Source organism: Cyclopterus lumpus, chromosome 17 (assembly GCF_009769545.1).
Source record: "Cyclopterus lumpus isolate fCycLum1 chromosome 17, fCycLum1.pri, whole genome shotgun sequence".
In the NCBI taxonomy this organism is placed as follows: Eukaryota; Metazoa; Chordata; class Actinopteri; order Perciformes; family Cyclopteridae; genus Cyclopterus; species Cyclopterus lumpus.
Genome location: NC_046982.1, coordinates 12,749,711 through 12,777,654, shown reverse-complemented (window position 1 = coordinate 12,777,654; position 27,944 = coordinate 12,749,711). Strand labels below are relative to the sequence as shown.

At 40.0% G+C, this 27,944-nt stretch overlaps 1 protein-coding gene across 8 annotated transcripts; it reads left to right on the top strand.

Annotated features, from left to right (window-relative positions):
- On the top strand, nucleotides 1-27,637 carry myo9b (myosin IXb). Of its 8 annotated transcripts, none has more exons than XM_034555221.1 (41): nucleotides 1-182; nucleotides 885-1,723; nucleotides 6,548-6,642; nucleotides 6,839-6,901; nucleotides 7,138-7,237; nucleotides 7,880-7,980; nucleotides 10,358-10,481; nucleotides 10,713-10,802; nucleotides 10,955-11,071; nucleotides 11,456-11,590; nucleotides 11,847-11,968; nucleotides 12,674-12,815; nucleotides 13,120-13,309; nucleotides 13,538-13,613; nucleotides 14,147-14,239; nucleotides 14,351-14,390; nucleotides 14,885-15,007; nucleotides 15,627-15,707; nucleotides 15,815-15,925; nucleotides 16,480-16,602; nucleotides 16,978-17,127; nucleotides 17,621-17,766; nucleotides 18,221-18,550; nucleotides 18,800-18,881; nucleotides 19,123-19,320; nucleotides 20,229-20,335; nucleotides 20,455-20,534; nucleotides 20,928-21,112; nucleotides 21,997-22,104; nucleotides 22,413-22,586; nucleotides 22,691-22,732; nucleotides 22,828-22,939; nucleotides 23,037-23,110; nucleotides 23,202-23,394; nucleotides 23,915-24,043; nucleotides 24,479-24,584; nucleotides 24,759-24,890; nucleotides 25,317-25,440; nucleotides 25,742-25,842; nucleotides 25,939-26,054; nucleotides 26,552-27,637. In XM_034555221.1, exons 2-41 carry the CDS (start codon nucleotides 944-946, stop codon nucleotides 26,836-26,838), a joined length of 5,682 nt encoding a protein of 1,893 aa, XP_034411112.1. In that variant the 5' UTR covers nucleotides 1-182; nucleotides 885-943; the 3' UTR covers nucleotides 26,839-27,637. The 8 variants fall into 8 exon arrangements, with proteins under 8 accessions (XP_034411112.1, XP_034411117.1, XP_034411118.1 ...); XM_034555226.1 differs by having other exon boundaries at nucleotides 26,135-26,670; XM_034555227.1 differs by having other exon boundaries at nucleotides 25,939-26,066; nucleotides 26,552-26,660.
- The last annotated feature ends 307 nt before the right edge of the window (nucleotides 27,638-27,944 follow it).

Below are 27,944 nucleotides of genomic sequence, written 5' to 3'. Positions count from 1 at the left end.
ACACATGAGGTCAATTCAATTGCTCTGTCGTGTCTCTCTCTATCAACTTCTTCTCCTCGCTAATGTGAAGTGTCACCTTCCCCCTCTCTTTCTCTCTCTCTCTCTCTGACACAAAGTTCCGTGGTGTTTTTCTTCTTCTCCGCAGTTGTATCTCCCGTTGGCTAAACTGTGACATCGCTCAGGTCAGTGAAGGGAAAGACATGTATCTCCACCTCGTCGACGGGTGTGTTCGTGTGTGTTCGTGTGCGGACACATCTAGGAAGTAACGTTCGCCCAACTTTTCGATTCCGGGACGACGCGGAGACGTTAATTTCGATTTTCTTAAAGAAACTGTAGTTTGTGAGAGCGTTGAAGTTAATCTACCTTTTTAGTCATTTAAAACCGGTAATAAGCAGCTTCTCGGCGCACCTTTTTAGGGGAAGCTCAGGTGAATAAACGGTTTTATTTTCCTTAAGTTGTGTGGTGGGAGTTCGTTAACGCCAGAGATCTTCGTCTTCTCGTCGCTTCCAGGAGTAGTTCGGCTTTTAAAGATGAAATGAGTGTTTATTTTTCAAAAGCTGAGACTTATTTTGACATGTTGACTTTGTTTGACGGATGAAAGAGTGGGAATTTGGATGGGAATCAGAAAAACGTTGGCTATCGTTTATACAGTAGGTAGCCATATTTACATGTTGATACAGTGGGGGCAAAATAGGCAATTTAATAGACATGCGGTTCTATATGCCTGTTGCACTAGTTTGTCTACCATAAATCAATACATTTTACTGTAAAGAATATGTTTGAAATCAACCTTTTATTGATGTGTGATTTTACAGTGATTCCTGCTTTGTATCCCCCTTCATGTTAAACTGCCCTTTGGTCACATAATATGTTTATTTCTACAGTGGAGGCTGGCAGCGGGTACGAGGCAGTGAGTGATGCTGAAGCCGATCTGTAAATCAGGATGAGCACTACAGAAGGAGCTGGGCCCCCTGAACGTGATGACGAGGCGCGTGTAGTGCAGATCTACACCAGGCTTCCCCAGGACACGGCCACCTACTGTCCCCTGCAGGTCAGTGCTGGGGACACGGCGAGGGCAGTCATCCACAATGCCGTGGTCACTCTGGGCCTGGATGCCTGCCAGACGTACAGCCTGCTGGAGGTCAGGAGACCTGGGAGAGAGGAAAGGTTGCTGGAGGCCGGGGACTGCCCTTTGGAGAGAGTCCTTCTGTGGCCGCCAGGGGCACAGAGGTGGCACCCTCAGAGTCATGGGTACTATTTCGTTGTGCAGGACCAGCAAGCCAACAATGGAGGCAACCAAGTAGAAAACAACAGTAAGGACTATGATGATCTCTGTAACCTCCAAACTGTGACTGAGGAGGGTATTCTGGAGGCTTTACGCCAGCGCTTCTACAGGCTCAAAATCTACACCTACGCCAGCAACATCCTCATTGCCATCAATCCCAATACATTCCTACCTCTTTACTACAATCCCAAGTATGTCAAGATGTACGAGAACCAGCCACTGGGCAAACTAAGCCCTCATATATTTGCCATAGCAGACGTGGCCCTCCGTGCAATGCTGAACCGGCAGGTCAACCAGTGTATTGTGTTGTCTGGCGAGAGTGGCTCAGGGAAGACTGAGAGTAGCAGTTATCTCATCCACTGCCTGACTGCCCTCAGCCAGAAGACTTACTCCAGCGGACTGGAGCGGACCGTCCTCGGGGCCGGCCCGGTGCTAGAGGTAGGTCACTGTGATGTGAATCTGGCCACCTGTTTAAAAAAAACTAAAAACCCAACTGTTGCAGCAGGACACTTTTGTGGTGTCTCATTATTATGAATCAGATGACTTATTATGAATCAAAATGCCCCATTATGAATCAAAATGCCCCGTTTAGGGGGAGAGGGCCCGTAAACGTGAATTTCAGGGATGTCTACACTCGCACACACAGAGGGACGATGAGAGGAGATGCTGAACACAGAAAGAGGCATTTGTGTACAGTCCACACAACAACAAAAACGCTTTTGAGGACTCATTATGACACATTGTGAGTTGTAAGCTGCTTTAATGACATGAGTCGGTGCTGCGTACAAACTTCTTATGGTCCCGTGTGCGCTGTGGATTGAGCCCAGGGAACTCGCATCAAAACAATTTAGATAGATAAATAGAACTACCTGTAAGAGGAATAATGTGAATTTTTGATTTTGGGGTGAACTGTCTATGCATCTGTATTTCTTTCATAACTCTTGGTTGGACAAAACAGGCAATTTAGAAATACCACTTTGGGCTATTTTATGGGCACGTTTCACTATTTTATGACACAGACTAAACGATGAATAAAAAAACAAACAAACGTATTCATCAAAAGCGTATGCTATGCATTTTGAGCACCTGAGAGCGTATTGGTATGGCCTTTACTTTTTAATTGACATAAGTTGAGGCATTTCCAGTGTAACCTCACCCCACTAGTCAGCAACTTGCATGCACAAGTGGTTCAAGAAATGAAAAATGTTGCTTCACGAGACTCTGCCACTCCGACTTCATAGAATCCTACAGATATGATTTTGCTGATCACCAGATTAATGTGGTCAGGGTTCAGCTAACTGAAACTACTTTTGCATCCTACAAATAACTCACTTTTTTTTAATGTCCTTCTCTTTAGACCTGTGTCATAAAGAAACCACCTCCCTCATAGGAGAGATATGTCTTTATTATTATTATTATTATTATTATTATTATTATTAATACAATGTATGGTGTTTTTCCTTTTCTGCAATGAAAAAGAGTGAACTAGTGTCATCAACAATAACCACAAAGAGGCTGTCGGATCTATGATTTAGTACAAATGCATAAAGGGCCTCAGACATTTACCAGTTTTAAAATAATATAGAACAGCCATATAGTGCATGCTGAATTTTGGTGATAACTAATACAGTATATTTAAATATCAGAGTTTGCAAAATCTGTATCGTGACATTTCAGTTCAGACATTCCTTCAAATATAAAGCAAAACTCAGAATTGACACCTTCAGTTTCACTCTCACTCATTTAGGTTAAAATGCCTTTACTGAGCCACATGAGCCGTGTGCTGCAGTAACTATTTGACAATGAGTTACAAGAGGGCACATTTCCTACATTTCCATGCGATTGTGACCGAATTACACAATGTGTCAGTTGTTAAATGCTTTTCTTTTCGGGAAGTACTCGCCTCCTTGCTACTTACCAAACCTTTAGAGACTCACAGGAACTGAGAACAAATCTCCAAGTGGGAGGCAATGTATTAGTTGGTTTCCGTTCATTCCCCCAAAAATATTTTAACTTCATGCTGTTCTCGAAAGTGCTTATTGTGTCTCTTTTGTTTTGCACCAGTTAAATGTGTTCCAGCGACCATCAATCGAGCAACTAACCTTTTCACCAAGGATCATGGCCCGCTTTGTTACTGATCACACACACACACCCACACAATCCCACAATCCCACAGGGTCAGCCTTTGGTTAGAGAGTATATGGATTCTCTCTGAACGAGTCCAACAAGTTTAGGTATTTTTCCTGGTAACTGATCCGGCAGTGTGTTTCTTTGGGCTCTTCTCATGATCGGCGTTCAGAACGTGAAGAACATGCCAGAGTGTTGACAACAAAACAGAATATCAATATAGGCCAAGCCAGATTGGCAAGATGCCTACTGTAGTAATTGGTGGATGTTTGTGTTGGTGGTTGTTTGTGTTGGTGTTCAGTAAGTTGAGCGCTGAGCTCCAGAGAGGGGATTTGCAGGGCGTTGTCTTTGAGTGATCACCAGCGAGAAAAGAAAGAGAAGCAGGAACGTGTCAGAACAGGCTCAGCCAGGTCCGTGTGCAAACCTACACTAGAGTGTATCAAAATCTCTCTCTTTCTCTCTTTCTTTCTTTGCTTTAACGTCATTCTCACAAGTGCACCCTTCCACTCGTTTTTCCCCCTTTTGTTCTTCTGAATTTTTGTTCTTCTGAATTTTAAGACACTGATGTATATCCTTTTCAGTATCCCGCAGTTAATTTTGCACCGGTTGTTTAATACAATGTTCATGTAACAATTTAGAGTAATGACATGTCACATAATCACCAGGTGATCACTGATCAGTGGGAAATTTAAAATATGGACTAGACCAGTGGTTCCTATCCTGGGGATTGTGACCCATGCAAGGGGTTGCAAGACAAACAGCAAGATCGTCCTCTACTTGTTGCTTTTTATCTTGGGATTTATAGGATTTCAAAAAAACTTTAAGGCCTCTAAAAATGATTGACTCTTTGGGTTACCCGCTTAAAACCTATGCGACTAGTGATGATTGGTCAAGTAGACGAAGACCAAAAAACGAAAACTAGAAATAATTAGAATTACAGTGATGTTAGATGAATTAGGGCTGAATATATTTTAATTATTAATGAATCTATAGATCATTTGTTTGATTAATGCCATAATATAGTAAACATGTAAATCCTAATTACCAAAACAAGGTGGCATTTTCAAACTGATGTCATATATTTATCAGACTTTTGTTATTTCTCGTAGTCACTGTACAACAATGTACCACAATGTACAACAATGTACAACACTTGTACTCAGGGGGAGTGGACGGTTTATCCAGCTAGACTGAATGAGCCTGCGCTGGAGCAGGTTCAAATTTTTGGATGTGTTGCTATGGTGATTTTGCCAAACTTGCTTTGTGGAACCGAAAACCCTGACTTGTGTAATCTCATCCGGAAAATTATCCCGCTAACTACGTTAGCCAGGTGCGAGAAATAGGGCAGGTGTCATTGAACCTTTCACAGTTTTCCACTGGCATTTCCCACCTTGTTGGCAGTTTCGAGGCCAAATTCCTGATGATAAGCTTGGAATTTGTTTTACTTTACAAGCAAACCAGATCTACCTGAAAGCATCATTAGTTTTAGAGCCCAAACTAGGACGTGACAAACATCTGTTGCTCACCCTCCTCCAGATGCCATCTTCTCACCACGTGTTGTTTTTCAACTTACTATTTGTTTGATTGGTTGAAAATGAAAACCATGCACTGTATTTTCAGAGGTGCACAGGGAAGGAACATTCCAGTCATTCTCAGTTTAGTGCGGTCTGCAGGTCTAGCTCACTGTTGGCATAAGAATCGCTCTGCCTGTTAAGACACGACCGTCAGCATATCTTAATCTGGAATGAGGGAGTACTTCTGACATGGGCTCAGTTTAGATTTACCTTTTGGGAAAGGTTCAAACTTGGGAAGTAGAAGCTGATCCAGAGTCAGATGCAGCTCATGAGCGCTCTTAATCCTGTATGTGTCAGTCAGCGGTGACTTTTCCAGGTGGAGTCAGTTTAGTTGTTGATAGTGAACCTTGGTTGTTTTTACAAATGACATGAATGGATAAATTCATCAATTGTGAGAATTGCTGTCAATGTTGTGGTTCTTGATTAATACATCTAAGGTAACTAAATGTCACTGAAATGTAAAACACTACAGAGAATTTGCGGTGCATAAAACACCAACAACTGAAGAAGGAAGTGTGTCTTACTGTAAGTGAGAGTGAAACTCCACTCTGTTTATTCAGAAGCCTTATTGAGAACTGGACAATAAGGCTGCTTAATGTGGCCACTTAATCCTGTGCATAAGTAGTGTGAGTCTCTTGGTTTAATGGTATTACTGGCCAAAAAACAGTAAGAATGCATTGCAGTCAATGAGTTCAGGCAGGCGGACTACAATATTACGCAGAGATGAGTGAATTAGTAATGATAATGTTGTGGTAGTGGAACCTCTTGGCAGTGTTCATGTGAAGTTAAATAGCAAATAACACATCAGTTATATTTTCAGTAAAGTATAATTGTATACAATGCGTTTTATGTTCAAGGTTCTTCCTTGTACAGAAGATCTGGTGATCCATTTGATCTAAATTGTTTTCTCCCCTGTGTTTATGATTTAAGAACAGATGAAAAAATGATTTGGATGTAGGATAATATTTCTAGGTTCATCAATAGCTTTTTTTTTTCTATCGAAGAAATGTGTTGTGCGGTGAAAAAAGAAAGTTGTTGGTGTAATGCTAATTTCGGCCACAAGAGGCTTCAGTGCAAATTATATACGATTTTAAAAGCATTCATGTTTTTTTTAGGTGAGTTTTTAATTTCCATAACTGTTAGGAGTGCATGGAGAAATTCAAACAAATGATCCTGGCACAGACTTTTTTTCTCAGAAAGATTGTACTGGCAAAACCTGTTAAATCTTAAATCAACGGTTTAGAAATCAGATTTAGAAAGTGGATCACTAGATAAATTTTTTTCTCACAAGTTAGACAAAAGATTCATGGAGAATTAATGACAATAACAGTTAGTTGCAGCCCTAGTTCAGAGTTCGACCAACTTGATCTTCAATGTTTCATAATGTTAAAACAGAACCAGCCCCCTGCCACCCAAAAACCTAAGTGATTTATTGGATTGCTGCTCTGTGCTGTAAACATTGACAGTGTTTAATACTAGGGTGCCAGTGTCCGTGAGTAACATGCCTACAACTCTGTCTGCTTATTTCAGTGAAAACTTATGTTCGCTATGTTTTAAACAGGCCTTTGGCAACGCTAAAACAGCAAAGAATAACAACTCCAGTCGCTTTGGGAAGTTCATCCAGCTCAACTATCTGGAGAGCGGTGTCATCAGAGGGTAAGGCTTCGTGTTTTATTTTTCTACCCAACCATCTCTACTTATTTAGTAAATCGTCAAGGCTTCTTCAGCAGACTGAACAGTTTGTCTTGGTTGATATATTTGTTTTGTTTGACAGTTTGTGTTTCTTCCTATGTCATAATTGTACAATGTTGGCAGCCTTTTGGTTTTGTTGACATTCTGTTGTCTCTTGCAGGGCAGTTATTGAGAAGTACCTACTGGAAAAGTTCCGCCTGGTGTCCAGAGATCAAGGGGAAAGGTATATTGAAGACACTCATCCACATTTATTTGTTGTACATTCATAACCTGTGCATTGAAAGTTATACTTAACTGGTATCAACCTTGCTCACATTGTCCTCAAATTGTACGTGAACTCTGACCACTAATGTAAGCCAATAAAAACATACGACACTGCTGTGTGCAGTGAAATGTTGAAATGAAACTTACATGAGCCCGGATTGACTGTATTGGCGCTGTGTGACCTCGGACCTGCAGGAACTACCACGTGTTTTACTATCTGCTGGTGGGCGCGTCCAAAGAAGAGCAGGAGGAGTTTCATCTGTTAAAGCCGCAAGATTATCTCTACCTCAAGCAGGTACCTTTGATCCACACACTTTACAACAGCAGAGACATGAAAGGGCCAGCTTCAGACATGATGCGTCATTTTATGTTGTCAAACAGGGACACCAGCTGAAAAGTTTGGTTTCTGTCTATCTATTGACAATGCAACATGGACCAACCACCAGCAATTTCCCATCTATCTTTTTAATGTTTTTATTGTGTATGGCATACCAGCTGCAGTTCCTACTAATTCTCATAACTAACTTCTGTACGGCTTTTGTTATTGCTTTGCTCAGACATTAGAATATTAATTGGTAAAGCCTTTTAGCTCAGTCAGGTGCACCATCGTTTGCTGTAACTCACTGAATTTACCTGGAAAATCTTACATAGTCAATTTATTTATAGACTGCACTTACAAATAACACATGTTGACCAAAGTACATTATAGAGAATCCGATGAAAGGTAATATATTAGCAAGAAATCAATGAATTAGTAAAAGTGAGCGAGTCGATCATTTTGGATTTAGTTTTAAAAACACAAGAAGAAAAGAGATGATTCCTTCATCTCGTTTCTGTATTATGTGTAGTCCTTATATTGCCGTTGTGATCCGTTGCCATGCATACACCTCTGGCTAAGTGCATCTTTCTCTCTGTATCCCGTCCGATTGTTCTGCAGGAAGACCTCCATTTAGATGATGAGGAGAAACTTGGGCATGAGTACAAGAGGCTCCATCAAGCTATGGAGATGGTTGGCTTCCTGGCTTCCACCAAGAAACAGTATGTATAATTTTGATAATGAACAACGAAAGCTGGACTGTAGCTATACTGACCTTTTAGGACAAGTCAAAAGAAGAGGTAATTGTCCAAAGTAAAATGTGCCCACAAAATACTTTGTTTGTAAATAATAATTAGGTTATTTTTCTGTTAGACATGTGAGATTTGTCATCGACAACACAACAGCACATGCCAGAAGACCAGTATATCATTATTAAGCCCACTCACTTGGAGAATGAAGAAAGCTAGGATTACACGCTTACACATAGCTCATATTTGGCTTTACCAATAAAAAAAATTGTCGGGAGGCAAAGTCATTTTGTTCTCCTTCCTACACTGGTGTCTGGAGCAGGTCAGAGCTTGTCAAGTCAAGCAGGGGAAAAGGCAGCAAGTATGTTGTCGGGGACACCTCGTACACATTAAAGCGTTCTCAGCATAGTTTGTAACCTGTTCAGGTTGGTCCTCCTGTTGAATAACCACTCTGAAAACATACTAACTGTTTGAATGAATAAAGCAACAGTGGACAAGCATTAAGTCAGAAAGTATGGACAAAGTCAAATTAGATTTTTCCCTTTAAATAACAGGCTTCATACATTCTTTAGCAACACCTCCAGTAGAGACACGGAGATCCAGTGAAGACTTTGTTATATTCTTGCTTACATTTACAGGACGGTCAACGAACTCTGAGTCTGTTGACCTGCAAGTATAGATTGTTTTTTGGCTTGGTTGCTTAATCTAGCTGATGAGACATACATATAAAACAAGACTAGGTAGACTCCTCTTAGGCTGGACCGTGTGTGCTCAATGTGCCACATTGTGACGGTAGCATCGAAAATGGGAATCCCTCGATATGAATTGTTCTTACTGAAGTAGTAAATCATATGCCACGGTTATGAAACTATGTTTGAGTCAAATACATGAAGACCGCTTTAATTTAATAAATTCATCTAATCATGCTATTTTCAACTAGAACGGGCACTCGGTAGAGCGCATACCTTCGCCGCAGCCACTTTTTGGTACTTGGCATGAGAGTGTGGGGAACAGTAAATTGATGTAACTTGATACCAGATATTGTGGTAAACATCACAAACCCCGCACATTTTGCAAGGTCGTGACCCCCCCTGACCTTCGACCCTCAACCGCTAAGAAGGGTTATGATGTCATTGTATCATGTCGTATATCACAAGATCGGGCATTGAATTCTGAACATTTTGGCATTAGTTGCATGCCAATTGGATAAAAATTTACCGCGTTATGATAAAAATACGATTTTGACCTTTTCATGACCTTTGACCCGATCGCTCCCAAAATCGAATCAAATGGTCCCCGGATAACAGCCAATCATCCCACCAAATTTCATGCGATTCGGTTTAATACTTTTTGAGTTATGCGAATAACAAACAGACATATTTACAAATAAATACACAGCGATGAAAACATAACCTCCGCAAAAGTATTTTGCGAAGGTAAAAATGTGTTGTTCTGGATCACTCATCTAAAGTGTTATTGTGTAATTAATGTTACTTTGTTAAAACAGACCAGACTTTGGTTACATCCCATGGCAATAATAATAATGCCCTGAGCCTCAAATGTTGGTAGGAACAAAATCATTTTCCCCGCTTCAGCTTCCAGGCCGAGAAGCTGAGGGGGAACTTGTTTTGTTGATTCTCACTGAGGTGAGCTGCTGCATTCATTAATGAACAAACTGAAACCTGGCCTGATCATTTACGACCACCCGACTGTCGGGGTTAATTTCTTCTCTGCGCTGATTGTCAACACCTGTCTGCTCTCTGAGCAATGCCGAAGTCTCTCTCTCTCTCTCTCTCTCTCTCTCTCTCTCTCTCTCTCTCTCTCTCTCTCTCTCTCTCTCTCTCTCTCTCTCTCTCTCTCTCTCTCTCTCTCTCTCTCTCTCTCTCTAGCCACGCTGCGAGTGACGGAGAGCTTGCACTAAGTTTCTGGGTGGCGGTAATAACAAACGTGGATCAGATGATTTATGGCAGAGACAAAGACGTCATCAGCGGGAACACTGTCGAGCCTATTCATTTTGAAAGAACTGGTGGTGTAACTTTATGGCGTCAACTATTATCTTCTACAGTACTAGACGTGCTTGGAAGGCAACACAGAAATGTCATCATATCAACAGAGCAATGTTAAGCTGCTACACATGCACACCAGCTTTGGGTTATTAGTGGCATACTGAGGTTGAAATAAACATAAGAGATGTAAATAGATTTAAAAAATATACATATGTCAGTCCAGAGTGTGAGAAAGAAATAAAGTGTGTGTTCCACTGAAGTCCACAGCTATTTAAAAATTAAGTATATGCTTTTCAGCCAGAAATAAACCATATGCTTTTGTGTGTCTTATTTCTACCGTGCAGCATATTTTCCATCCTCTCTGCCATCCTGCACCTGGGCAATGTGACGTACACCCAGTCAGAGGACACGCACGTCCTGGATGTTGGACCTGCGGAAGTTTTGTCCACACTGTCTAACCTGCTCAAAGTACGTTCCTGAAGAGAAACGGTTGATTTTGGATGCTAACTGCTAAAAATATCTTCTGGAGTTATTATCCACAGACATTTTATTTCTAGTGTTCAATAAAAAGCCTGTACTTGGGAGGAAATTACAGAAATCCCTGACGATGAACTGTGTCATAGAGTCACTCGTAGGGTTTTTCTCTGATAAATAATATGTTCCAGTATTGTGAAACTCTCTGTGTAACTGTTTTTCTAGGTGAAAAAGGAGCTACTGGTTAAGACTTTGACCGAGAGGAGAGTGGTGACCGCCAACACCACCTCAGTTTCACAGTACACACTACAAGAGGTATATAGTACAATTTAGTATTACAGCTTCCCCTTTTTGAAGTTGAATTATTAAATCATTAAATGCGATATGAATATGTTTAATACGAGTTGAGGTCTGCACGTTGGAGTTGGAGTTTTAATTTGCTTTGTTTGATGTTTCTGCGTGTTTAGGCCTCCACAGTGCGAGACTCCATGGCCAAGTGTTTATACAGCGCTCTGTTTGACTGGATCATCCTTCACATCAACCATGCAATGTTCAACAGACGGGATATGGAGGAGTCGGTCCCCGTGAGTCTCACCGCCATTAAACTGACTTGCAGGAGGCCTACATTTTTTTTGTCAAATTGTAGAGGCACACATATTTTCACTGGTTCCCCTCGAAATAAACAACTTGCATGATTTTCACTTTAAAGTTTATCTGCCCACTGGAAAAAACAAAACGTGTTTCAAGATAATAAAGTATCATCAAATGCAATGCTGAAAAGGGAATTATATGATTTGGGCTTTAATCGATCTGATGTCAAAGTTACATGTTTTCTCAAATACAAACATATGTAAAAAGATAGGGATAGCATCACTTAATATCGCTAATACATAATATTAACATGTTCCCAGTGTGCTGCTGTTTTGTATGTTGGTTATGAGTTGGGCTGTTTTCTGTTGTGTCTTCAGTGTTTGTCCATCGGTGTCCTGGATATGTTTGGATTCGAGAACCTCCAGACAAACAGCTTTGAGCAGCTGTGCATCAACTACACTAATGAGAAACTGCAGCATTACATCAACCAGCACGTCTTCAAGCTTGAGCAAGTCAGTGTTTAAAAAAAATAATTTAAAAATCCCCTTTCCTGGGGGGTGGTTAGTATTTGGACTCTGCATGGCCAACACTTTTTATTAATTGTCCAACTGTCTTTGTAGCCTGTGCAGTGACTCATTGTGCCTGCAAACATCTTTGAATATCTGAAATTATAACACATTTCTTCGTCGGTGCCACAGAGACGCATTCATTTACATTCAGCTCTGCGTAACCTATTCATATATTTGTTGAAATTGAAATGTATCACAGGAAGATTATGTGGCAGAGGGCATCACCTGGCAAACCATCGACTACACTGACAACAGCGGCTGCATTCAGCTGATCAGCCAGAAGTCAACTGGACTCTTTGCCCTGCTGGATAAGGAGAGCAAGTAGGTGAACATGTGACGTTTCCCCCCGCTGGGATTTCTCTCACTCAACACATGATGGGACGAGCAGAGGAAATTAGCACTAGCGAGGAATTCTGTGATACACTGCATTGTATAATTGCTTTGCAATTCTTTATGTATTCTTTATGTATTCTCTCCATGCCACAATATAATGTTTAGATCCTGCTTGGATCTTTGTCAGGTAAAAATCATATGGATGATATGAAAGTCATGTTTTTACATTGATATCAATATGCCGTAGTAAGCAAAACTGCATGCATTATTTTATATTATATCATTTTTTCAGTAAAATGCTTTATTCAGACAACAGTATTGTGTATCAGGAAATCATTATTTCAGCAAGTTGACCAACATAATGTATGTTGCTGTTGATATACAGATTTCTTTGAGTTGCTCTAGTTTTCTTTACCACATACCATATGTACGCTGGACATCTCGTTGCTGTGTCCGCTATTTTCGTAGATTCCTCTTTGATGCGTGCTTACAATCCGGCACCTGGTCTAGATGTCTTTATGAAGATTGACGCACAGAAACGTCCCGAATAACACAAAATAAGAAAATACCGAAAATACCGCACACGTCTCGTGGGTCATAACTGATGATTCAGAGGGATCACTTTTGTATGAGTCTATACATTGTTTTTTTGAAAACTAATAATATTGATATTCTTTCCTTCTGTATCTTCAGCGTCCCTCGGGCCACAGATGAAACCCTGTTGGACAAGTTGAAGCAGCAACATGGGGACAACCATTTAGTTGTTCCCTCCTCACATGCAGAGCCTACTTTTGTCATTCAACACTTTGCTGGAAAGGTTGAATATCACATCAAGGTGGGGTATATTTCCCACACTGCAAACATCTTTATTCTACAAAGTAAATAATAAACATTTGAAACTCAGTAAACGTACCCTGTGATGGGTCTGCAGTAGCCTTGTTAGATAAGCCAGTGTGGGAAAAACACGGAAAATCTTTGAGCTAAGTGAATGATTAATGCCGCTCCCTCCCTCAAGAAGACTGTTGTTGCACTGAAGTTGAAGGTTGTGAATACGAGTAATGCATGTGGAGCTCCCTTGTGCAACTGCAACAAGAAAAAAGGAATGCAGCATGATAATCGTGATTCTTCTTCTTCTTCAGGATTTCCGGCAGAAAAATACGGAGTACATGCGTCCTGAAGTCGTATCACTTCTACGGAGCAGTGAGCGGGCGTTTGTTCATCACTTGGTTGCATCCAGTCCAGAAGCCCTGTTCAGATGGGGAGTTCTCCGAGCCACCTTCCGCATCCTCACAGTGTTCAAGAAACTGGGACGCCAGCGGGCCGAATCAAGTAAGTAGCTTGAGTTGCTAATCGAGCCGCATTTTCAGCAACTAAAATAATTCACCTTGTTTAAATGTTTTTAATTACTTCAGATGCGTCTTTGCAGGAATGACATGTTTATCTAACTGGCATTTTCTAAACGACTCAGTCAGCTTCCACCTTATCGACATGTTTTTTATTCTTATGAGAAATGATTTGATCATTACGTTCGATTGATTTGTGGTTTCGTCATCACAGTATCTGCCCAACGAAGATCCCGCAAAACCCTCAAAGAGATGAAACAGCACAGCAGTGCTGTCGAGAGACTGTCCAGGTACATTTACTACACTAATGCAGTTATAGGGGATTTTACTGCCACCGACTTGTCTCTGTTTCAACTTAATATTCATTATGATACAACAAAATGTGTTCAAACTGACTGGGTTTTGATTTAGGCAGGCGTTTTCTGTTTTAGAGAATTAACAATTGATTGACAACTGTAGCAATCAACCATCCAGGTTTCATCCCAAAAACAGGCACAAATACTCTATTAATTACTTTTTCATTACTTTTGTCATTTATTTATTCTTGGATAATTAGTTAGTTAAGCTATTTATTAAGGAAATATCATTGAGATCTCTTATGAAAGAGAAGCCTGAGACCATATTCCTTTAACACAAGATCACAACAAGAAAATGTATTCTCACAAGACAACCATCACACTCATGCAAAACTCAGAGGGATCGGTGCATGTGCCTTAACATTAATGAACAGCCGTTAAGGTATGCTTGTCAAGAGAAAAAGATACCTTAAAATAAAAATAAATAATACAAAGTCAATATTAAAGTACCTCTCTGACATTTACAGCAACAGCTTGACTCTGGATTTCTCCTTTGATCGCTCTGATGAACATCCTCTTGATGTGTTTGAAGACATCTTTGTTAATTATGAAAAGAGAAAGTAAGTGGGCCTCATGGCTTTAGTTTAAACACTAATTTTGATGTGTTACGCTTTTAAATTTCTTCGAGCTACATGTTGAATGGAGCTTCATCTTGTCTGTTATCCCCGCAGGAAAAATCGAGGCAGTCGACAAAAGCAGCTCATTCCAAAGGTAGACTGTTAATGATGGTGCAAGAGCCAAATTAGACTTAATAAAATGTGTTTGGTTATTTAGTAGCAAAGATGTTGAAATGCTCCATTGGTAACGCTACTAATTACAGCATAGTCAATAGCTCTCAGTTAAGGTTAATTAAGTCTGCGTCTTTTTGTTGAATAAACTATAACCCATAAAAACAGAGTTTCTTCTGAAGATTCAATTAGCGAGAAGGTTATTGCCAATACACAGACAACAACAGTAACTGTGGTAATGTGGATTACCAGACAGAGTGGAGATTTATGCTACCGATGGTTGCAGTGTTGGTGAAGCTCAGAGCTTTTTACATCATTTCAAAACCAGCACTATTGCACAGATGTTTGTACATCTTAAAAGTGAATGAGTGATTCATTCTGTTTGTTGATTCTTCAGTTCATCCATGTGTCCATCCAAAGACCTTTTTGTTGTGGGAGCCTGAAAGCTCACTGACTTTATTATGTCGTCTCAAACAGAACCTCATGGACTTGCAGTCCCTCAGACATATTGTTGGTCTCGCCGCGCATGACCGAACCAGCAAATTCATCTTCCACCCTCATCGGAGGACCAAGCCCCCGACGGTTGGCACTCAGTTCCAGGTTTGTTCTCGCTGCACCTTTGCTGACTATTATTGCTCTTATTCATAAAGAGAAACTTTAATCATGACTTCATGTTACATTGGTTGACGATGTACATTATGTAAACTTTTCCCTACCACATGTAGGGAAAAGTTTAAAAAATGATTCATTATTTGAAGGTGATACTCCTTTTTATTACTTGGATTAAAGTAAGGCACTATATTCTACACAGTACATCAGACATTTTATCTGAACTATAGACTGCACATTCTTTCGGTTTTTTTCCCCAATAAATGATAAAGAGTATAACAATTTGGAATGACACCTTTTAAAGTTTATGATAGAATATGTGGTTTCAGTGACTAATAGGGAGATTGTTTTGAATTGTTTTAAGCCTGTCCTCATCTTCACACTCACTGCCCATTTAGAATCAACAAGAGTTTGACCTGATTAAGGGGTTCTGTCAAAGTTAACTGAGCACAGGCCGACTCGTGTACAGTACTACAAGAGTAGAGAGGATGAAAAATATATAGCTTTCAAAAAAGTCTAAACAGTTCCTTTTTATTTTAGGAAGAAATTCATATACTTTCATAATAACAATACAATCAACCATCTCTCACTGCACTTCTGTGTCTCACAGACCTCTCTCGGAAAGCTGATGGAGACAATTGAAAAAGCCGAGCCATTCTTTATTTTCTGTGTTCGCTCCAACGCTGAAAAGGTAACGTCACCTGTGATTCTGTTGCATCATCCTTATTGTGAATGTAATCCTACATGTTGGACCGTATAACACAGTTCATCACTTGGGAAAATGTTTTGTTTTTGCAGAAGGAGCTGCTCTTTGATGAGGAACTTGTGCTTCAGCAAATCAAGTACCAAGGCATACAGCAGATAGTTCACATCCAGAAGTCCGGCTACAGCGCCAAATACACATTCAAGGTGGGCGTTCATGAACTACGTGGTGTGCATATATTTATTGGGTTTTTTTGCGCTTGGTTTAGGTGAAAAGGTTGGTGTATCTTTAAAAGCAAAATGCAACACAGTGTAATGGATTTAGCATGATGAAGCACTTCCACTGAAGCTTCTGGTCTGCTGAAGAGATGAAAGATAGCAGCAGATTAAGAGAGTTTTTCCACCCAGATCTGATCTGACCTTCCTCACATTATTACATTCATGTAATAATGACAAATTTATATAACGTTTTTTTTCCGTTTGAGGTCAACTGGCACTCTTAAGTCCAGCATCTTGCTGTGTCCTCCTCTGAATGGGTTTTCGACTGTAGAATTGGGGCCACCTACTGCTAATCTGGATGAACCAACTCCTAATAATTGCATAACTGTAGTGGATGAAAGCAAGCATTGATTCACGTGTACTTTTGTGTACTTTTGTGTACTTTTGCTCAAAATTGTATTAAAGTTTGCAATACATTTAGAAAGAAACTTAACAAGTGAGAAGAAAGTGAATTTGCACTTACCGTTTTCTTTTGATGACAGGAATTTGTTGAGAAGTTCAGAATGTTGCTTCCAAAAGGAGCTGCTTTAACGCCGGAGCACATAACTGAACTGTTTGAGAAGATGGCGCTGGATAAGACCAATTATCAAATAGGAAAAACCAAGGTAAATATTCTTGATCATATCAGTAATTTATTCTGAACTTAACTCACCATGGTCCTGTGTAATGAAGAAATTACTTCATATTTAGGTCACCCATGAGTACTGCATGCACCGCTGTTTCTGTTGATATGTTTTGAATTTAAAGCATCCAAATGACGGGACAAGCAGAAATTTTCTGAACATTAAGATGTCCCCCTAAAGTCAATTGTCATGAATCACTTCCTGAAAAGACATTACATTTTTTTATTTCATCCTTGAATTAAAGTCATAAAAGTCACATAATGTAAGTAATGCATGTATTAAAGTGTAGCACATATTTCACAGTATAAACGTTCCAAGTGGTTTCATCACTTGTGCGCCTCTCTTTCATCTACTCAGGTGTTCCTCAAGGAGAAGGGGAGGCAACTGCTCCAAGACACTCGCAACAAAGAAGTGATGCGGCAGATCATCATCCTGCAGCGCTGGTTCCGTGCCTGTCTGTTAAGGCTACACTTCAGGCAAAAAAAAGATGCCACAATGATTATACAGGTACCATTCATAGTATAAAATACTGTAAAAAAGGGCATGGAAATGCTCTGGAGACTACCAGACAATAAAAACATCCCATCACAGGTTTCCTAGGATGTCGTAGATAAGATGGAGCTTTATTAATCCAAAGGAAATTGTTGTGCCAGAGTTATATCAAAGATTACAAAAGAAGAATAAGAAAAAAACATAGAACAAACCTCTATTAAATAATAGATTAATAAGTATTAAGTGTAAAAAAATACTGCCACCAGTGCAAAATAGAATAGCAATAACAATAAGGTAATAATAAGAAATAGTTTTCAATAGGGGTCCTCACGGCTCGGTGTTGGTGCTCGGGCCCTAAATATAGTTTAAAAAAATTATAAATCTAAAATAGAAAACCGTACAAATATAAAGTGTATGAGTAGTAGTAGTAGTAGTAGTACAACGAAGCCTAATATAAACTGAAATAGAAAAGTATTACAACAGATGATTTCTGATGTTTCTTCTTTAGAGAAACTGGCGTGAGTTTTATGAGAACCAAAACCAAGCTGCTACGGTGATCCAGACAGCGTGGAGGAGTTTGCTGAAGAAGTCAAAGCACCAACAAGAGAAGGAGGACGATAAGAACACGTCCGACACCCGGCCTGGGCGGGACAGGTACATACCAAACCTACACAACTGCATGAGTTTTTGAAAATAAGCCAACACGTGTATTTTAGCAGGTTCCCCAAGACACATGAAAATGAGTGTCAAAATTGGGTCCATTTTGTTGACATAACATGACAGGTGTACTAGGAAAATGTGCTGCATGCCATCAACCCAACCTTGACAGAAATACAGAACTTAGAAAAGCAGCATTTATAACCATAATGTTACTGTACGTTTTAAAAAACACATCATATGGTGCACTTGTCTTTGGAAAAAAAACAATTTTCTTTTAAAGCCACACAAGCAATGTAAACCAAATCACAAAACATGAACACACATTTTCTGCATTTTCTGTGTGCATTTTAGGTGGAATTTGATTCAAAACAGAAAATAAAGCATAAGCATTTGTATTATGGATATGTTTTTGTGATGCCAGTCTGATGTGGTGGTTCTTGCATAACAGCTTGACAAAAAAGCAGTTAACGAGGCAGCATAAAGTGGAGCTCAGCCCGAGCCGGACCCAGCAGAAGTCCAGGAGCAGAGAGAAGCGAGAAGGGAGAGGATCCCCTCCCCTGCTCAACAGGCCCCTCTCCCTCCCACTGGACCCTATAGGTTGCAATGATGACCGCTGCACCAGCCCCTCTAAAAGCAGCTTGCTACAGCGCTACACAGATATCGAGGGCTTCAAGGAGAAGGCTGAGAGGTGGAAGGAAAGAAAAAGCGAGGGCGAACGGACGGATGAATCAAGTCCAGAAATAGGGCGGCGACCAGACGTTCAGAAGAATGAGTTTCAGTAAGTCGTCGAAATCTTTCTCCACAAATATTGGACATCTGTTGGTTAATATTGCCCCAAATAGCTTATTTACTAACATCATAAACTTCCTTTGTTTAACCAATCAAATTACGTGTTTGTGTATGGAGTCTATAGCACAACAAGATGTTTACACAACAATAATTTTTCTAAATGTATATCTTGATGGTGTTACCAATAATTGCAAAGTCCCACATTAGTCCACGGCTCTGCTTTTATTCCCTTCCGCAGGCTCAAAGGGAAATCCATGTCTGTTGATGAACTATCAAAGATCAGCTCATCAGGCTCTGATAGCTCACCCTCTACAAACGAGGTAATCTTTGTCAATATGTTGAGACATAATACAGAACACTAAAACATACAATCCATTTAACATTTTGCTCCTTATACAGTTGTAAGTGTCTCCTGTCCAACAATAAATGTTGGCATTGGCTTTTCAAAGTACTGTAGTTCTGTGTGCCGTAAACTGACAACCACACAAATGGGGGCTCCTTACGCACAAATCTAAGAAAGGCTCTCAGTCCGTGCCTCATCACGTTTCCCGGCCCAATCAGGTCAGGGTGCGTCTCCGCAAGCAGCCCAAACGCAAGCGGCGCTTAGCCTACCCCCGCAGTGGCCTAATGGTGAACTTTGGGGGCTCCAAAGAGAGCGAGTACTGGAGCTTTCCGCTGCCTCCCATCAGCCCCCATGTGGCCAGCCTGAAGAGTTCGGCCAGTAGCGTGGATGTCCGGGCCGTCAAATCCCAGGTCAAGGTACTGACCGAAGGGACATTTTGACCAACCGCAACTCTCCTCTGCATGCAAGCCATGCATGTGTATGTCCCAAAAGGATTGAAGGTTGCATTGCTCTGGGGAAAGAAAAAAGCTCTGCTTACCGAAACAAAAAAGGAAATCTCCGAGATCATTTCCAAAGCTCATTTCTGACCTTTTTTTTTTTCTCAAATGAGCTTTAGATCAGCAGAGAATATGGTGTTTCTTCATCACTTTAAAATGAAGACAGGGATCATAACTTTAATAAGTTTAGCTTGTTGCTTAATTTCTGTTTATTTTGTTCAAATTTACAGTACCGGTACTAAAACCCCAAATACCATACGACAAATTAATTCTGAATCTGATTAAGGCAATTATATACTGTATATAGCATCATAACATACAAACCAATCATTGAATTAACCCAGTTATGGCAAAAATCATTATACTTTAATTAAAGATCACTGTAATAGTGTTACTCACAAAGATCATAATTAATAACAAATATCATACAATTGTTGTTTGGAGCAAATAACATTCATAAATTAACCTACAAACAGGGGAATAACATTTAAAAATCACTTGAATCTGTAAATGACTAACGTTTTAACATGCTGACACAATGTTATTGATATATGTACTAACTTTGCTCATACTGATTAAATCAAAAAAGGTCAACGTTCAGCTGGTGGCAGAAGGCTTTGCATGAGTTAAAAATGGTAAAGGACTACCGTTCAGTGCTAATATTTTATCAGGTTTATGGCACCTGGTTTGGGGCTGGTGCTGATGTGGTGCAGCTGCTGCAGGGCGACGTGGTGGGGGCAAGGTGGTTTTCCTACGATAGTTTGTTTTTGGTGAGCAAGTTCTATATTTTGCCTTTTTAGCGTGTTCATGTTTTGATACTGTTGCAGATACCAACAGAAACTGATGGGGCAAGGTTCAGTTTTCTAGCCAGAAGCACCAATGAGGACTCGGGACAACAAGGATCTAACCAATCGCAACTCACAACTCCAGAGAAGTAAAACTCTCACTCAGTTCAAAGGAAATTGTTCATTCTTTTGAGCTTTATGTTTTAACAATAAGTAATGTAATTGATATGTTTCTGCATGGAGTTAATACAGACTGTATTTTATACAGGATTTGGTTTCTCAGTAAATTCCTGAAAAAGCGGGCGCCTAAATATTCCCCAGTCAACGAGCCTCCATCAAATACAGCAGGTGACCCAAAGCAGAAATCTTAATATATTTCGTTGTACAATGCAGAGTATTAGAAATAATCTCTTACACTTTAGATAAGGCAGCAACAGTGAGCAACATGTAAGGTCTGAAGGAAAGAGGAAACCATCACCGCTTATTGTATGCAGTCGATCTTATGATGGTGTTTACTGGATCTAACAAGTCAAGGTCACCGTTTACCATCATACATCACTTGTTAACGTACTTATTCTCTTTACTGCCATCTGGAGGTTATTTGCTATTCATCAAAACATGTAAAACAAGGTCTTCTTGAAGAAGAATCATATTCATCACCAGTATTCATCACATGTCTTGTTTACATTTTGATTTGTCATGTCAGACTAATAATGCCACACCTCCCTCGTCTGACTGCAGTCACATTGGCCAACTACACTCCACATTCCTACCACAGCCCAAATCAGAGCAGTGAGATGGTCCGCCGAAACCCGACCATTCGAATCAGCCGTGCCACTCGGGCGTTGCAGTGCAACACGTCTCTGGAGCGTGAGATCACCGACACCAACGAGCTGCGAAACCTGGACGAATTCCTCGGCATTCAGGTGAGATCTACCTCTGAGGAGGGGAATCTGAAGCACAGCTGACTCGGGTTTTAATTAAAGGATGTTCAAATCTTGACTATCACATGGCTCTCACTTGTTTCTGATTTAGATGTGCAGTTTTGTACAGTGTTGTCACAGCAATAGAATCATACACTTTTTATCTATGCAATTAACATACATTCAGTTGTCATATATGGGGCAGTGTGAGTGGCTGAGGGGCGATGTGGCGAGCATAACCAACAACAATGTTGTTAAAAGTGTCATTATGAAATTAAAGGTGTAACTGAAAAAAACTCCAGTGAAATATCTTTGGTAAAGGTACTACAGAGTACTATATTATATATATATATATATATATATATATATATTTTTTTTATAAAATTGGTTGTTTTGTTTTTAAGTCTGTAATTTATACATTTGTGTGAAACTTATTTGCTGCCTTCTTGGCCGAGACTCCCTTGGAAAAGAGATTTTAAATCTCAATGGGACTATCCTGCTAAAATACAGGTTCAATAAAGGTCAAATAAAAAAATTGCAAAATTTTGTGTGGAGTTTAGATAATTTATTGTATTATTTCACAATGTACTGGGTGACTGGGTCAGTGGTTAGCAGGTCCGTCTTTCAATCAGGGGGTTCGTGGTTCAATCCCCGCCCTAGTCGATGTGTCCTTGAGCAAGACACTTAACCCTGAATTGTTCCCTGTAGGTGTGTCTACAGTGTATGAATGTAACATGATTGTAAGTCGCTTTGGATAAAAGCGTCACCCGATAGCCGAAAGGTTCAGGCACATGCGACTTCACTGTCTTTTGTTGCATGCCATACCCCCATCAAGTGTGAACAATCCTGTGTTCCATCTGTTCATAATTCATCATCTCTGTTCTCAGGTGAATGAGCTGCAAAGTAGAATAAAAGATCTGTCGCCAACAGAGAGCATCTTCCTCACAGCCACGATGCAGTTCAGAGATACCATCAAAGGCATGTACTCTGTCCAGGTAAGTTCAGCGTCTTCCTCTGTACGACATTACGTTTGATCTAGTAGGAAGAAAGTAGGGCGATAATATTTCAGACCTTATACCAGCATGTCTCCATCATTCATGGTCAGTCTGAATTTATTTTATAGTTGTTGACTACCGTCTGCAGTTATTTTTGACAGTATTTCATATGTTATGTTGATTTAATTCAAGTTTGTTTGACCTTTTGAGTCTCTTACTGTTGTTCTGCTACTGAATGTCTTAACGAGCCAAATTAAGAAGGTTGAAAGTGGTCACTAACTTTTCATGAACACTCTGCGACCAAACAGAAGCCCCAAATCGGCTACAAAGATCTGATGAAGGGCTACCACAACAAAGTGAACACACTAGCAGGGTCCAAGAAGAAGAAGACCGAGGTCTCATTGGTGGTCAACTTGTTTCAGTCTGTGCTGGACGGCTTCATAAGGGGCGAGCTAAAACGAGTGGAGTCTGAACCAGCCAAGGTAAATGGGAGCTTTTCAGTCAATCATCAGTCTCCAAACCACATAAACTAATCCCGAGACTCGTTCATAAATCTCACTTCTGGCTTCTCTTTAATGTCACCAAGACGACGAAGAAGAAGAAGAAGAGGAGGAAAAAGGACACATGTGTACGTTGAATATCATTGTCTGCATTGTGAAGTGTTTGCATTACACATCCAGGTAAATCATCCCAGTGCCTTGTCTGCACACACTCTCTCTACAGCCTAATAGTCCTCTGGATCACCTGTTCAGCACATACCAGGTGAACATTATGCAGTCGTGTGACTTGTGTGGCTCCTACATCTGGGGAATGGAGAAAGCCTACATGTGCAGTGGTGAGTTCAAAGAGCACAACATGTGACAGCATTTTATTATTATCCTTTAAGGTTAAAGAGAGAAACCATTTTTTGACCTCCATCATTTTATTTTAAGCTTGCAAGTTAATATGTCACAAGAAATGCCTGAGCAAAATCATCACAGACTGCTCGACACGGTGTGCCAGACAGGTAGATTAACATTTTTAAATACTCCTACAAAAATACCACAGTATGATTGATTAACTTTCTTTTAACCTCCTGTTGCCTTTGCTTTCGATAGGATGACAGTATACCAGGCTCCCTTCACTTTGGGGTCCAGGTGTGTGTCCTCACCAGTAAAGCCGTCCCTGTGCCCAAAGTGGTGGAGTTGCTCCTGTTGTACGTGGAGCTGAACGGCCTCTACACGGAGGGTATTTACCGCAAGTCGGGCTCAACCTGCCGAGCGAGGGAGCTCCACCAGATTCTGGAGACGGGTAAGAAATTCTCTGCACACCAGCTAAAACTTGTTTTATATTATATTATATTATATTATGTTAGACTTCAACATAGCACAAGGTTACTTTTACTGTTAATGTGCACGACTGGTGTGCAGCAAGGACGGCCACAGGATTGCCCATGTTCTCTCTAGATTCTTTCTTTTTTGTAACTCCTCCGTTATTGCATAAGTTTACTAATTTGTTGTTGAAATTAAGGGAAATAATAACTTCAGAACATACGATAACGTGTATGCTGTTTTTTCTAAACAATGTTAATACTTTTATCATTATGAGGATGTTACTTTCTTGATTCTTATTGTTCTGAGTTTGTAGCTTGGATGCACTTATTGTAAGTTGCTTTGGATAAAAGCGTCAGCTAAATGACTTTTAATGTAATGTAATGAGGAAAATCCATTATCACATCCTTTGCCCCCTGATTATGAAGAATGAAAAGGAGTTTCATATACTAATAAAATGATTATGCGTTTCACCCATGTGTTCTGTTTTGTGGCATTAGATCCTGAAAGGCCATGTTTAGACAGCTACCCCATCCACACCATCACAGGTCTGGTTAAACGTTGGCTCAGAGAGCTGCCGGACCCCCTCATGACCTTTGCCCTCTACAGTGACTTTTTGCATGCTGTGGGTGAGTAAATGACGATGGTATGTTAAACTGAAAACTCAGAAAATACTTGTTTTCTTTTCTTATTTGCTTCACGATGAATTTGCATATCAATAAATACAAATAATCCTTTCACCTTTACTTGTGATCTACTTGTTATATAGTTTTTAAGTGTATTGATCTCTAGGACTGCTCCCTCTTAATCTGTCATTTTTTGGTCTTAGAATCTCAGATTTCTTTAGGCGTTTAGTCATTTAAAAAAAAATGTTCATGCTGAATGACTTATTTCAAAGAAACGTATGAGCACATCTCTGGTAAAGATTTAAAGTGGTGCTTTTGTGTGAGTCTTTATGATTATAACTAATTGCTTTGACGTCAACATCTTATGAGTGCTAGTTGACTAAGAATGTCTTTGTTTAAAAGACAGCCCTATTGATCTCCATCTTTGTTTGCCCCCAGAGCTGCCAGAGAAAGCTGAGAGGATACGGGCTGTATACCAAAAGGTTGATGAACTTCCGCTAGCTAATTACAACACGTTAGAGCGACTCATCTTTCACCTTGTCAGGTAGGACAATCTCTTATACCCTTCGTCTGCGTCTACTCATTAACTGTACTGCTTATGTCTTGTATGTTGCCAATGCAAAGAATCCTCCACTCTTCACAGTGATTATTTGATTCTGTTGTCGATTTGTGTGAGATGAAAGTGCTTTGAGATCTTCATGCAAGTGTCTTTGTTCAGGGTTGCAAAGGAGGAAAAGCACAATAAGATGTCACCAAGCTCTCTTGCTATCGTGTTTGCCCCCTGCATCCTGCGTTCACCTGATGTGGATGACCCCTTCCTGGGTATGAAGGATGTGGGCAAGACTACAATGTAAGTGATACTGCACACTCTATTAACTCTTCAGGGAATTTTATTTTTTAATTATTTATTTAAGTATTTCTTTGCCCTTTTGAAAAAGACACGATAAAACCATAAAGGTAGAATAGGAGTAGAACAGATATTCATTCAAATCAACATAGTAGGATGGTCCAACATAGTTTGAGGCAATGTAAAACAACAGCTGTCAACTAGTCAAATTACCACGGCAAACAATATAATATCCGTTATACTCCTATTCTATTTCTATGGATAAAACGTTATCCTGAGGGATATAGCTGTGCAGCAGTTGCAATACTTGGTGGGCGTTAACCTAGCTTTAAAAAAACTATGTGCTCTTATTGGATAGACGGTATGTATTTCTAGAGATGGACATTGTTTTTATGGAGGTGTATTCATCTTTGACCGTGTTGCCTGCAGGTGTGTCGAGGTCCTGATCTCTGAGCAGTTCAGACGCTACAATGAGAAGATGCAGAATATCCAGGAGCTGGAATACGCAGAGGCCCTGGCTGTCAATCAGCTCAAACTGAGGAGACAGAATACGGTGAGAGAACACTTCAAGACCAAAGAATAACACCTGGGTCAAGCACCCTCTGTCATTGTCATTTAAATGTAAGTGTTTACGTCTGCCAATCTCGCTGGAATAAGATGCATAATACTGAGGAAAGTAGCATTCAAGAAAATCTGTGAGATAGCCACTGTCACCCAATATGTAATGCATATAATGTTTACAACATTCTTAAGAGTAGATTAGAGTCATAGCACATTTTGTAGAAAAACAAATTCTGATTTGAAGCTAGTGTCTTAGTTCATCAGCTGAAACCCAACCACTCTGATCTCTGCAGCTCGTTGAAAAGCCTTCACAGCTGGATGTTCCAGACCAAGCAAATTCTGATGAAATAGAGAGGACCCTCATGGAGAGGATCAAATCCATCAAGCAAGAAAAGTGAGCCAAGATTTTACATTGAAGTTAAATGCGCAGTGGATAATGCATATAAATGACATTAGTTTGAATAATAAAATCTTGTTTTGTTATTTTCAGGGTGGACTTGGCCTGCAGGTTACCTGACCTGGAGCAGGAGCAATCTGACAATGACAACCTGGACTCGTCGTCGTCGATGAGCTCAGAGAGTCTCGAGGAAAGCCTGGACTCGGAAGGTCAGTAGGGAGGTACGGTATTTTCCCCTTCCTCTGGATTTAAAGAGACAACTCACTAGGGGAAACATTTTTTTTTTCAGGTGGTTTTGCGCTGTGGTCCAATAAAAGTTTTGCCAGGTTTATGTTTTTTGCAGGATGATCCGTTGTTGTTGTTGTCCCAGAGGCGGGACAAAAAAACAATCAAACCTGCCTTTGTGACACCACTGCACACTTCATATATTACATTACATTACATGTCATTTAGCTGACGCTTTTATCCAAAGCGACTTACAATAAGTGCATTAAACCATGAGTCCAAACTCTTTAACTATATACAGTCTGTATATAGTTAAAGCCTTGCCCTCAATAGAATAACTGAGTCTGTATCAAATGTCTTTTGTCCATTGTTTCCATAATTGAGCTATAAACCAACATGTGCGCGTGCGCGTGCGCGTGTGCATGTGCGTGTGCGTGCTACAAACTCATATCAGAAATGTTTGCCAATCTGATGTTTCTAGCAAGAAAGGTGACCATGCGATTGAAAACCCAGAAACCCAACTGCCCACCTAAACCTGCTGATCTGGCGCAGAGAGTCAGAAGTCTGATGGCTCAGAAACATGATGCACAGACTGAGTTTGTGTCAGGACGAAAGACAGATGTTACCAAATCCATGTGCTTCCTGCCCAGCCCAGCCAACCCCTCCCCCGACAACGAGCCCCAGATCACCAACAACACTTCCAATAGGAACTTTGATGACCTGGACATCCCGTACATCGATGAGGATGAAGATTTAACCTGCACATAACACCACACGTTGTAATAATTGGAATATTCTCAAGTATGTGTTCAAAGAAGATTTGTGAATATCAAAAAAATAACTGCACTTTGTTTATTTTTCAATGCTGCTATGAAAACAAAGTGCTTTGAGGTAGTTGATGGTACGGACTGTCCCGTCAGGGTTTTTATAACTGGAGGAGGAGAACAAATAGCAATTACTACTAAGCCTCTTTATATTCTATGCACTGGATGTGATTTTAAACAAATTTCAGAATTGTACAGTTCACATTTTATGAAAGGTAGGTACTTATGTGAAGCTGTGTGACGAGCTGTGTTTCATCTATAGACAGAAACATGGATAGCAATTAAGGATACAAGTCCCTCCTTTACTAGTAAACATTATTTTGAGCTCCACTACTGTGGTAGTAATGGGATGTTATGGTGTTTGTGGGGAAACAATGTTGTGTACGTGTACCAAAACACGTAGGAGAAGAATAAGTTATTCTGCATTATTCAAATCAACATTGCGTTTTGGGGCTCTCATTGAGTGCATTGTTCATCTTTTCCTGTGGTATTGCTGTGACCGACCACCGATCCAATACACCTGTAAGGGGAAAGGTCATTGCCGTTCTTTTAGACTGACTGAAAATACTTGCCTCTGTAACTTCTCTTGGTATTGCTAGGCTGTGCAATTTCACAAAGTAAATGTTTTTGAATAGTCATATATTAAAATATGCATACCTGTACATTTTATATGGAATAATTCATATTGGGATGAAAATCCTAAGGGTTTGACTTGTATAATAAACTGACCAATTTCAAATGTCTCATGCTGTATTACAGATGTCTATTACCAATAATGCAGTTTAGACAGCGACAAGTCTCTTAACAGTATATTGCATATTATGTTCAAACATTAGGTAAATAAAATACTGTACATGAAAAACTGCACAATATAATAGAAGAACATGAAATGTTGTCTGAACAGATGCCTATCAAATAGAAAATAAAGACCAGATTCTATATTATTTCGAGATGATATATTACATTGGTTCCTATGGAGGTTTTTCATATCTGTTATATTTATTGAAAGATTTGTTACTACAATGTTATACTTATACTATAAGAGATTGA

Bases quoted from the DNA above. Each gene is read 5' to 3' on its own strand.
- myo9b (XM_034555221.1), top strand. From the start codon at position 944: ATGAGCACTACAGAAGGAGCTGGGCCCCCTGAACGTGATGACGAGGCG. The intron at 22,587-22,690 runs GTAAATGGGAGC...AATGTCACCAAG, and splicing joins TGGAGTCTGAACCAGCCAAG to ACGACGAAGAAGAAGAAGAA. The intron at 24,044-24,478 runs GTGAGTAAATGA...GTTTGCCCCCAG, and splicing joins TGACTTTTTGCATGCTGTGG to AGCTGCCAGAGAAAGCTGAG.